The sequence below is a fragment of the Pteropus alecto genome, unplaced genomic scaffold (assembly GCF_000325575.1).
Source record: "Pteropus alecto unplaced genomic scaffold, ASM32557v1 scaffold67, whole genome shotgun sequence".
Classification (NCBI taxonomy): Eukaryota; Metazoa; Chordata; class Mammalia; order Chiroptera; family Pteropodidae; genus Pteropus; species Pteropus alecto.
The window spans coordinates 7,486,388-7,498,003 of NW_006441061.1; the positions used below are offsets into that span (position 1 = coordinate 7,486,388).

Here is an 11,616-nt window from a genome sequence, read left to right on the forward strand (position 1 = left end):
ACACACCCCAGGAGGCTGGGGCGGGGCTGACGGGCAGCCGTCCCCGCCAGCCAGGGCGTGTCCGGGCTGGGCCTGGCATCGCTCCCTGGCCGAGGGGCCCCCTGAGCAGCCACCTCCGCTTTCAGGGAAAGGTGTGCTCAGGCCAAACCTCCGGTGTCCCTTTCCCTCCCACTTTCATCCCATCATGGGTCCCCCTGACACAGAGGTCTTGACCCTTCGAGGGCGCTCCCCCCACCCCGCCCCTGCACGTCGACAGGCAGAAGAGCAACTGCTCCGTGAGGCGCTAGCTGGCACCGCTGCCCAGCCGGGCCCGCACAGAGCTGTAGCAGTCCCTGCGGCCTCCAGCCACCGCGTCCTCTGCCTGGTCACACTTCCCCCCGCCACCCACCCCTTGGCCCGGTACGTGATAGCTGGGTCCCCCCAGGGAACGAGGTTCAGATCCAGGATGCGGCGTTGGTGGGGGACAGGGGTCTGCCAGGCACACAGCGCTCGGCGAGAGACGGGACTCAAGGCAACGTCTGGGTGACCAGAGGCCTTGGCCATTACCTCCTCCATGCTGGGCTTGGCGAAGGTCACGGAGGGAGCTGGTGGCCCGGGGAGGACCAGCAGCCAAGTGCCCAGACTCGGGACAGGCCTTGGCGGAAACCCTTTCACCTGTCTGTGAGCAGGTGGCGGCCACTCTGCCTGCCTTCTGTGGTCTATATTTAGAGCCCAGGAGGACGCGGGGAGGGTGTGGCCTGGCCAGGCTCCTCCGTCATTTCTCCACACCGACGTCACCGTCACCGTTCCAGACCTGCCTGGGTCCTGGGGTGGCCTGCTGTGGGCGGGTGAGCACACACCTTGGCGGGAGGTCACACACCTTGGAAGGAGGTGACGCACCTAGGCCTGGGTGGGAGCTCCCGGCATGGTGGGTGGGCCTGGCCCCGCCCACTTCCTCTGGGTCAGGGTTTCTAGGAACTGCCTCTTCCCCCCAGGAAGGAGGGGATCCCCAAGGCAGAAAGCAGAGCCCGGAGGAGGTCAGGAGGCGGGAGAAGAAGCCTCCAGATCTCAGGAGACCATCCTGGGTGTGGGATGTGACTTCATCATCACCCCAAATCTCTGACCTCATGAGACAATCACAACAAGACACATCAACACCCGGAGCCATGGAAACGGCCCAGGACGAGGAAGCCATGGGCTCACCTTGGGGCCTCGCTGTCCTCCCCGGAGAGGGGCCTCTGACCCGCAGATGTCGATGGGTGACATTGGCGCTCAGAGCAAACGCACAATCCAGGGTCACTGTGCTAAACGCCATCCCCAGAACGGGAACCGGCCACTCCGACAACTGTGCCCCCTCCTCCCGGAGTGCTCAGTGCCTGACACCAGGGGCACGGACATCTGACACCTCCGAAGGCCACAAATCTAACAGGTGACAGGTGACGTCCAGAGGTGGAGGCCAGGAGAGGATGAGAAGCAGAAGGGGACGCAAATGGTTCCAGTCTCTGCCACTGAGCCCGAAACAGAATAACAGAGAGGCGCAGGGCGAGCAGGGGAGACGGTGTCCCCCGCAGAGCCCACGCTGGCGAGCACGGAACACACGCGGCTGAGGGAAGGACCAATGGCCTGGCGGGCCCCAGGTCTCAGCCCCACACCTGGCCCCAAGCAGAAGCCTCGATCGGAAGGCAGCGACTCCCCACGGCGCTGTCAGGGTGGGAGACGCCACGCCCTGCCTGTCCCCGGGCACCATTCTTTCCTGTAGGTTTAAGAAACTCAGGATCTGGAGCCTGGGCTTGTGTTCAAGTCCCTGCTCGGCACCCCCGTAGCCTCAGTGTCTCCATCAGGAGGATGGAGATGACGATAATGCCACCACCAGGCTCTCAGAAGAGCGGGTGATAAAGCAAAGCACTAAAGCCCCTTGTCATCTGAGAAGCACCATCCACACGACAGGAGCCGCCGAGACAAGCCGGCGGGGCGGGTGCACCCCGCCCAGGACGGCAGACGGAGACGCTCCTGTGATGGCTTCCAGCAAAACTCCTTCAACCAGTCCTGGCGGGAGAGGAGGCTGAGGGGACCACCTCCCATAGCTGTGACCTGCCCAGCCTCTCCAAGGAGGCACCGGTTGCCCTGGAAACTCACCTCGGTGGCCAGTGCTGGCAGAGGTGCTGGCCAAGGTGTGGGGCTTCGGAGAGCAGGACGGTGGGCAACGGCCCACCGCCTGGCGGTCACCATGGAGACACAGGCGAGGTACACCCAGCCCTTCCTGCCCCTGGGCGCGGCGGGCCTGGCTTCCCGGGCCATGGCTGGTGGGAGCCAGGCTCCGCGAGAAGCCTTCTGCCCGTCTGCCTATCTGTCCACCTGCCCCAGGGAAGTCGAGCACCCAAGTGCCTAGACCTGGTGTCACCCGCATGGCTGTCATACCTGCTCCCATGACGGGCATGGCCAGGAATTCCCGCTTGTACCAGGCCACGGGCCAGCCAAGGAAGTGTGGATGGGACTCGGTCCTAAACCGGGCTGGTGGCTCCAGCTCAGACCCGCTGTCGTGGGGGTGGGCCCAGCTGTCACCTCCGACATGGCGAGGCTCTGTCCACCACCCAGAGTCAGAAAGGTGGCAGGTCCAAGTCACCAAGGTCAAAACAGGGCCCAGCCAGAGGGACCACCAGGTGGGTGTGAACGCAGCCGGGCGCCATATGGGGAGCACAGAAGACCCCACTTGCTGCAAGCCGCGGCCCGGCTCCAGAAGCCCACCTGCCACTCAGCCCTCCCTGCGCCTTCCCCCACCGGCACCAAGACACGGGATTTTGCTTTAAACTTGGGGACCTACCTGGGGTGGCCAGCTGTTTACTTTGCCAAGTCGGGTAGTAAAGAAATAACAGTCACCACCATTACTGTCATCTCAGAAAAGACGGCCCCAGAAGTGACTAGGAGGGCGCCCCAACCAGAAGAGGGGCCGGCGTTAAGTGACCGCACCGGCTTTGAGAAAAACTCACAACCTGGTCTCCATCTTCCGTTTTGCTGCAAAGCAGACGCTGGAAACCGTGGAGCGAATCCGACACCCATCTCACAAACGGAAGCCTGAGGCCCGGCGGGGGGAGTGGGGCGGGGACCTGCCCAGGACCTCGCAGCAACGACCCAGGACCCGTGTCTGTGCCCAGCTCTGCAGAGTCCACAGGTGCCCTCCCATCGGATTCAGGGCCCGGATGCCTAAACACGGAGGCCGAGGGCCTGGGCCGTCTCCTTACCTTCCCGGGGCCCTGGAGGGCGGCGGGCTGGGCATGCAGGACGACGGGAGTCGGGAGGAAAAGGGGACCGGCAGGGGCTCCGGGGTCAGCCTGCAGGCACATCAGGCCCCCAGGCCCTGGCGGGGTGGCCGGGGCCCCGCATGCCACCCCGACACCGAGCCCTGCCAGCTCTCGCTCTGGCTCCCCCCCCGAGCGTTCCACATCCTCTTCCGGTGGCTTTGTGGGGTGCAGGGCGCACGGCTGAGCAGGCAGCTCAGAGCCCAGGAGCAGAGACCTGGTGCCCTGAGGGACCTGCAGGTTCCTCTTCTCGCTGAGGCTGTTTCCTGACCCGTTACAGAGGGAGGGGCGAGGGGGGAGCACAGAGGTGGTCAAACACAAAAGTCCCCTCACCCCCAGCCACCGCAGCCTGCTGTGCACGGTGACACTGAGCCCTGACCTTGGAGACACAGCAGAGGTGACCAGACTCTGAATCAACGAGCTCTGGGACCCTGGGCCAGCGATCAAGCGCCTCTGGGCCTCAGTTTCTGCGTATGTGAAATGGGCGCATGGGCGTGAACGGATTCGGCAGGAACTCAGCACTCATGGGACGTGCACTCTGATCGTGTCCCACACTCACGTGCCTGTCCCAGTGCCTGGCACACATGAACATTCCATGAGTGCTGGCGGGTACTGCCCCTTCGCCAGGAGCGCTGTAGCTCGCTCTGTCCCCAAGAACAAGCTCCAGATGGCAGCTGGGGGTCTGTCTGGTGCTCAGCACGGGCTCTGCAATGGGACCTCAGTGGACATTGCAAGGCAACCGGGGTCCCCATGCAGGGAGGCCACCAGGGCGGCACGGGTGCCTCAGGGCTCGATCTCGTACAGACTCCGGCAGGGCCTGGGTGAGGCGGGGCTCAGCATAGCTCGGAGGAGGGGGACAGCCCAGGGTGCCCGGGCTGTCCCCAACCTGGCTTCTCACCCCTGTGCTGCCGTCCGGCTGCTCTGTTCACGTCCCAGGAAGCTCTCCTGGGCCTTTGGGGGGATTAGAAGATGTGGAGGGGGCCTTCCCTGAGCTGTGGCTTGTGGCCTCCCCATCTCAAGGTGGGAATCTGGGCCCAGGGCTGCAGAGGGGGTCAGTGGGCCAGCGGACTGGACAGCGTGTCCAACTGCGTGAATGTGTTTGAGGGTGGGGGGCACAGGGACCCATGGGGAACCAGGGACCAGGCCCGGAGCAACGCGCCACACCTCCCTTCCATGACTCCTGGGCCCACACAAGGCTCCCTGTGCTCTTCTCCCAGCCTCCCAGCCTGTCACCCCCACATTTCCCTGCCCCAGCCTCCAGCACAGGCCTGTCTTAGGGCCCCAGTTGGGGCTCTCCCTTCCACAGCCTGCTCAGAGCTGGCCGGCCCTGGGGAGTGGGCCTGAGCCACAGCCAGGAGGCAGGACGACCAGCTGCCGGCTAGTACTGCGGGAGCCCCGAGGAGGCAGGGTCTCGGGGGGCGGGGTACACCCATCCCTCCTCCCTCCCGCGGTAGGGGAGACCAGAGGCGTCTTTGTTCTCTGCTGGCCTGGTGTCACCACGTGGGGCACTGTATCCCTGTCACCGCCTGGAACGAAGACCAGACTGGCCACCGACAGCCAGGGCTCTGGGGGCTGGGGACAGTTAGGGGCACTCCACCTGCACCCCCACTACCATGACACCTTCCTGGGCTGGGCCTATGGAGGACGTCCTGTGCACCCAGCTCTGTGCAGCCACGGCACCTCGGAGCACCCACGCCGGCCCTGTCCACTGTCACACCCGATGGTACCACCATCCTCTCCCTTGCCTCAGGACACCGAGGTTACGGGCCCTGCCAGCGGTCCCTCTGCGCCGTGGGATGTGGCACCCGGCCGGCCGCACGCCAGCCCAGACTTACAAAACCCGGCTCAGCCACACGTGTGTGCACAGATGTGCGACAAGGCTCCCCACGGCCGGGCCTCAGGCCCTCTGTGGGGGAGAGAGCCTGGGGGGGGCCTCTCCCCCTTTCCAGGCTCCTGGGGGCAGGCCCTGGCGGTGGTGAAGCATGTTGTTGATAAACACTGCGTGGCTGTCGCTAGGAGCTGTGACTCAGAGCCGGAGCGGTGACTCCCCTCGAAGCTGTTTACTCAGCACTACGTCCTGGACAGGACGCAGACAGGAGTGGCCTCGCCCAGCTGCTGCTCCTCTTCCCTGCAGCCTCCTGACCTGACTCGGGGTCCGGCGGGGGGCCGGGGGGGCCACCCAGCTTCCCCCATCCCCCGTTTCTGGAAACCTAAGACCCAGTCACTCAACACGGCCCCTGCCGGCCAGGCTCTGTTAGGTGGGGTGACGCTGCAGTTGTGCGCACAAGTGACCCAGCCCGCAAGCCAAGACGACGGCTTGGGTCCAGCGTGCTGCTGCACCTGGCCTCCCCTCCTGCAGCGCTGAGAGACTCCCAGGGACCAGGGCACCGCAAACATGCGCCACTCTGCGGCCCAAAGGCCAGTGCTCACCCCGCTTAGAAGCCTCGGAGGCGGGAGCAGCTCCTGACGCCCCGCTCCCCCAGAGCCCTGCCTTTGGCCTTCTGTGATGGGACAAAGCACTTTACCACGCAGCATCCGCGAAGCGGGTGAAGCCACAGTAATGATCTCTGTCGTAAAACACAAGATCGAGGCCCAGAGAGGGCAAACAACTCGCCCGGGGCTGCACAGCAGTCAAGGCCAAGGCGAGCCACACGCCCAGGCATCTCGGCCCTCGGGGCAACGTGCTCCCCTCCAGTCTGCACCGCCGTCAAGAGCGCGAGCGGATTCGTTCCCAGTGGCACGGGCAGATGTGGGGCTGCCACGTCCCTGCCCGCGGGCCAGTGCTCCGTCCCCTGCACGAGGCCCAGCCTGGGATTCTGACTTCCAACCCGCCCGTTTGCCCTCCCCACCGGCCCGGCGCCTAAGCCAGAGTCAACACCTCCCCAGTGTTTCCAGGGGTCAGGGATGTGCCAGTGTGAACATCATTTACCTGTCACGATGTATGAGGCAGGTCTGCAGGTGAGCTCGGAGAGGGCACCGAACTCACCCAAAGCCACGCAGCCACCCCCAGCTTCCTACAACAAGACCCCAGGGTGATCCTATCCCCAGGGGGCCCTTCTGTGGTCAGAGGCCGCTGCTTTACAGGAGGCCCGAAGGGGGCCAGAGCCCCAGAGTGACTTATGGAAGGTCACACAACGAAAGCAGGAGGCCTTGAGCCCTGCTCCAGGCTGGGGGGACCTGGGGACTCCCAGGAACGGCAGAGTCACAGGAAGCACCTGCTGGGGAGACCTGGGAGACAGAAAGAAAGGCAAAGGGGGGGTATGTGTGCTTATTTTGGCAGCTGAGGTTCGGCCCCGCCCCAGGCAGGACAGTAACCCAGGGTCAGCAGCTGACTCACCCTCCTGAGGGCTCCCCTGTGCTGGCTGCCTGCCCGCCGGCCCCTTTTACCAGCCCGTTGAGTCACATGGGTTGCCAAGAAGCAGAGGATCCGAGAATCCCAGCCCTGCCCCAGCCGCTCCTGCTGGCTTCGTGCCCAGCAGCCCCCTCCCATGGCAGACGAGGCCAGCTCCCTGCCCCCATGACCAGCTCCCAGCTCCCAAGGAACCCAATGTCCAATTTTAAGGATTAAAGTGGCAGCTACGAGCTGGGGCTCTGGGCTCAAACCCCAGCCTGCGACTTCTGCCACTGAGCCTCGTTCTGGCCCGAGCCTGGGATGACCTCTGCCTCCAAAAGCCTGCCCGGGGTCAATGAAATATTGGCTAGAAGCACTTAGGACAGGCCCTGTGAATGGGGGGTCAGGGGTGCTGCAACTTTTAAATAGGGCAGGTGAGCTGAGAAAGTAACACGCGGTAAAGACGTCAAAACAATTCACCGACTGTGGCATGAGTTTATGTTCCCGCCTCCCTCCCACCGACATCCTGGGGCTGGCCAGCTCCTGGGGACCTCCAAGCTGCTGCCTCCTGCCCCAACCCCCTGCCCGGCTCACCTCCTGCTTCTGCCTTCCCCCTTCCCCCGCCCCGGTTCTGGAAAGCACTTCAATGGCAGGTTGGCAGAGAGGGCCATGCTCTTCCTCCTTGCTGTCCCTCAGCCTCCTCTCCAGCCTCACCACCTCCTCCAGGAAGCTTTCCTGGTGATCTTCCCACAAGGAACTCTGGCCCCAAACCCTGCGTATTTTCGAGTCCGGGAACTTGGAAGCGAGAGGCACCATCTGGGCCATCAAGTCCACTTGTCGGCTCAGCTCTGGTCCGACCTGGTTTTTTTCTCATTACTGAATTTGCATGCTCCAGGCCGTCGAGTGGGGCGTGGGTCTCTGCTTATCGGGTAAGCAGAGGTTGCTCAGGTGTGTTTGGACCAGGCTAAGAAGCCCCCTCCGCAAAGCATAGCAGGGGCCCGCTGAGGCTGTGGGGAGGGGGCTGAGCCCACAAACACGACCCTGTGCCCAGCAGAGCCTGGTTGCTCGGGGCTTCGGGGCCAGGGAAGTCAGGACAAACGGGCCCTTGTGGTGAGGAGGCTGCCCGCTCTGCCAGGGACACTGTGTGCTGGGTGCCGCCACCCGCCTGCTGCCCGCCTGTGGGGGCCCAGGACTTGAGAAGCGAGACTGCCCTTTCAGAGCGGGGGCCTGGGGCTCCAGCCGGCTGCCGGCGGGGCAGGTGCCCGTTGCCCTTTCCCACAGTCCTACCGCGGTGGGGGAGCTCCCCCAGGTGCGTGGGGGCGGATCGGAGGTGGGGGGGTCATACCTTGGATTTCCAGGGCCCTGGGGCTGAGTGACCTGCTTCAGAGACACTGCTATTGTCCCACCCTCCGGCCACCCATTGTCCTTCTGCCAAACCTTAGACTTTGCCACACACACAGGTGGCACACAATGACGCACGTGGTCACATATTCACTCAAACACACACAGAATCACCGAAGGCAGGGTGGTGCTCCCGGGACACCCACACACAGGTGCAGGACCGCTCACACAACCCCAGAAGCCCATAAACTCCGCTCCTGCACGTCTGCCAGGCCGTGATGGCCACGCCGTGATGGCCACGCCATGGCCCGGCGAGCATGCTTCCCAGGGCTGGCCCGGTGCCTGCTCCTGGCAGGGCTGGTGCCAGCAGAAGGAGGTGTGTGCTCTGGGCCGGTACTGTCCAGTCCCAAGAGTCTGGAAATTCCTCCTGAAATCCTGAAGGTTTGCAATCGTCTGCTACAAGGGGACAGGCAGGCGGGCTGCCAGCTCAGCCCTTCCACGCCGGGCACTGCTCACGTGCCAGCCCCTGAAGCCCACAGCTGTTACTTCCCTGGCCACTCAGGACCTTGAGCTAGGTGGACCGCCTCATCCTTGAACTTCAACCATGAGAAACTTGAGGGTCGAAGGGCACCCTAGGCAACTTCTTTGTCAGCAAACCCGGCGGAGGGGTAAGGGATCTGGAACTCTGGACTTAGGGAGGAAGGCGATCCAGGTGGGACTCACTGCCAGGCCTGGGCAATCTGCTCAACCTCTCTGGGCTCGCAGGTCCCCACCTGGACAAGTGTGGATTCAACCCAGAGCCAGCTCCCCAAAGGCAGTCAAGGCTGCCTGTCTTCACAGCTGGCGGCCACCTAGACTTCTGCCTTCCATGAAGGGGAACAGGCATTTCCTGCCACCTGCTGAGGGCCTGCTAGTGACAGTGCCAGGTGCTTCGGGAACATTTCACACCCCTTGACATCCACGAGCCCACAGGTGAGGTGACCGAGGCACGGAAGAGTCAGGAAGCCTACCTGTCTGGGGTCCTGCAAGTCCCAGCCAGAGCTGCCACCACCCTCCTCAGACTTCTCTCTCCCTCATGACCGATAGCCTCGAGCTCCCACAGGTCCCAGGCCAGGGACCCCATGTGACCGATGGTGACTGGGATGACCAGGTGACCGCGATGATGCTCCCTCTGGCCACAGCCCAGCCCCCAGGGCCAGCCCCCTTCCCTCCCCATGGGAACCTGAGGTGACATTTTCCTCACAGCTCGGGGAGCAGCCAGGCTTAGAGGAGTTCGGTGCCCGTCCTAGGGCACCCACTAATAAGTGCTGAGCTGGAACACAGGGCCAGGTGTCTCTCTCCAAAGCCAAGAGTCCTGACCGTGAGGCCGCCTGCCTCCCCTGGGCCCAGAATCTCCGTCCCCCATTCCAGGGGCTCTACTCGCCCCCCGCCTCAGCCTGCCCTGACATCCTGTCGCCAGGCTCAGGTTGCTCACGGCTGCAGGGTACAGGGGGTGCAAAGCACAGGGCACCATGCCTAGCCCCACCCCCACAACTGGCTGGCACTGGCCGCATCCACTGTGCCCTCTAACCCTGCATTTTCTGACATTCCGCCGTGCTCACTGTCACCTGTCACTCAGGTATCCAGGAAATAGCCTCTGTTGCTTGGGGACTGGCGGGCTGGCAGGGTGGGGTGAGGGGCGCGGCGAGCAGGCTGGGGCTTCCCTCGGAGGGATCAGGGCTGCTGAGTGGGGCTGGGTCAGCCCCGAGGAGTGGCTGAGTTCCACACACAGGCCCTTGGAAAGCCCCCAGCCTGGAGCCTTCCAGCAGGCAAGGATTTTGGGGGCCTGTAGTTGCTAAGCAACTGCTCTGGGTTGCCATGGAAACTCCCTTCTTGTGGGGCTTGCCATTTTTAGGGGGATGCCCTCTCCTCTCCTCCCTGGCTTGGCTGCCCTGGTAGGCGACTTCCCCACCCCGACAGAGACCCACACAATTGTGACCCTAAGACTCTTTGAGGTTAAAAAACACAGAACCCAGGAAAACACAGAGACCAGAGCCCGAGGCCTTCATTACAGGGGGACAGGATGGAAGGGCCCATTAGCTCTGTGTCTCCACTCCCGCTGTAAGCCACCGCCCTGGGGCCTGCCCGGCCCTGACCTTGGAGCTCACTGTAATTGCAAGGAATTTGGCCCCAGCGCCCGTGCAGGCCCCGCCCAGGCCCGCCATCCCTGCTTCCACCCAGCTGTGGGCGTCCCTTCACCCTCCAGTGCCTCAGTTTCCCCACCCATGAGGATGGCAGCAGCTCCTGTCTCGCAGATACAGTGAGACACTGCAGCTCGAGGCCAGGCGCAGGGAAGGTGCTGTGGGCCAGCCATCATTACCAGGCACCTCCACAGCACAGGACAGAGGTGCGGGCATGGCCTGGGAGGTCACTCTGCAGAGGATGGCCAGCCGTTTGCCACTGACGCCAGAGCGGCCACGGAATGCAGGTCCCCAGGCTCCCAGCCCAACACCTCCACAGGCTCCGCTGCTTGTCCATACCCCTGGTTCCAACATCTCTCTTCTGAGGGTCGCGTCCCCTCAGACAGAAGCTGAAACACTCTGCACAGAGGCCCTTGATAAATATCTGTTGCTCAAATCGATCCAAGACCCGCTGTTGAGAGCTAGCGGCATTGGACTTGTGGAGTCAGAGACGCCCCGGGCCACAGTAAGAAATGCCACTTCCAGGCTAAGCGCCACGCTGGGCCCTTCGCTCCATCTCACGGAAGCCCGAGGGAGCCACTCGTCCTGTTCCTGCTTTGTACGAGAGGTTGGGGCAGAAGCCCAGCAAGGAGCAGTGAGGCTGTTCAAGGAGCGCTACCCCAGCTTTTGGGCAGGGTCTCTGGGGAAGGGACCCCGCAAGTCTCTACTTGCCCAGACAGCCTGTCTGTCCCCATGGCTGCCTCCCGTGTGCCCGCCCCAGACCTGGGACACACGCCTCCCTACAGTAACGAGAGAGGCCTGGAAACCACAGGTGTAATCATAGCTGTGGGGCCCTGAACCGGGCTGAGAGGGGCTGGCTCAGCTTGCAGGTGCAGAAGGAAGCGAGACCTCCTGACACCTCCGGGTCTGTCCCCACCAGGCTCCCTAGCTGCCCGCCCAAGTCACCGCCCAGTCACTACCCGTGGCCCCGCCTTGTCTGATGTCCTCCGCGGCGTGTCACGCCTGAAATGACTGTGCTTCTGGTGTGGTCTCCTCGCAACTGGAAGGTGAGACTTTCGTCTACGCTGCCCCCGCAACGCAGAGCCGCGCTGGCTGGGGCGGCCACGGGGTCACAGCGCCACCTGCTGGCGCGGCGCCAGGACGCGCCACGCCGGGGGAGCTGGCTGGCCCTGACAACACACCCGGGCCCCACTCGCACCCACAAGCCCCAGACCTCCTTGCAGCTGTTCCCCCTGTACCTGTGGGTGCCTGGGCACCTGGCCTTTAGGGGAGGAGTCACTCCCACGTCCCTATTGCGGGTTGAATTGTGCTCCCTGTGCTCTCCCCAAAGGCAAGTTGAAGTTCTAACTCTGGACACCTGTGCATAAGGCCTTATTGAGACATATAGGGTTAGCGTGGGCCCTAAGCGAATGGCTGATGTCTTTACAAGAATAGGGAAAACCAGACACAGACACACAGAGAGGCCATGTGAAGACAGAAGCAGAGTTTG

The 11,616-nt window shown here is 63.6% G+C and overlaps 1 protein-coding gene across 5 annotated transcripts in view; it reads right to left on the bottom strand.

The window, feature by feature from the left end:
• The window catches only part of RALGDS (ral guanine nucleotide dissociation stimulator), a 38,823-nt gene that overhangs the window by 24,702 nt on the left and 2,505 nt on the right, over positions 1-11,616 (bottom strand). For 2 of the 5 annotated variants that reach the window (XM_006918087.3, XM_006918086.3), the window contains exon 1: positions 3,219-3,379. The exons of 1 other annotated variant lie outside the window; for it this stretch is intronic. In XM_006918087.3, the coding sequence (XP_006918149.1) occupies positions 3,219-3,320 (102 nt within the window). In that variant the 5' untranslated portion in view covers positions 3,321-3,379. Of the gene's footprint in view, positions 1-2,115; positions 2,733-3,218; positions 3,381-11,616 lie in introns of those variants that run through there. 2 more of the 5 variants (XM_015594311.2, XM_025051173.1) reach the window with 2 other exon arrangements.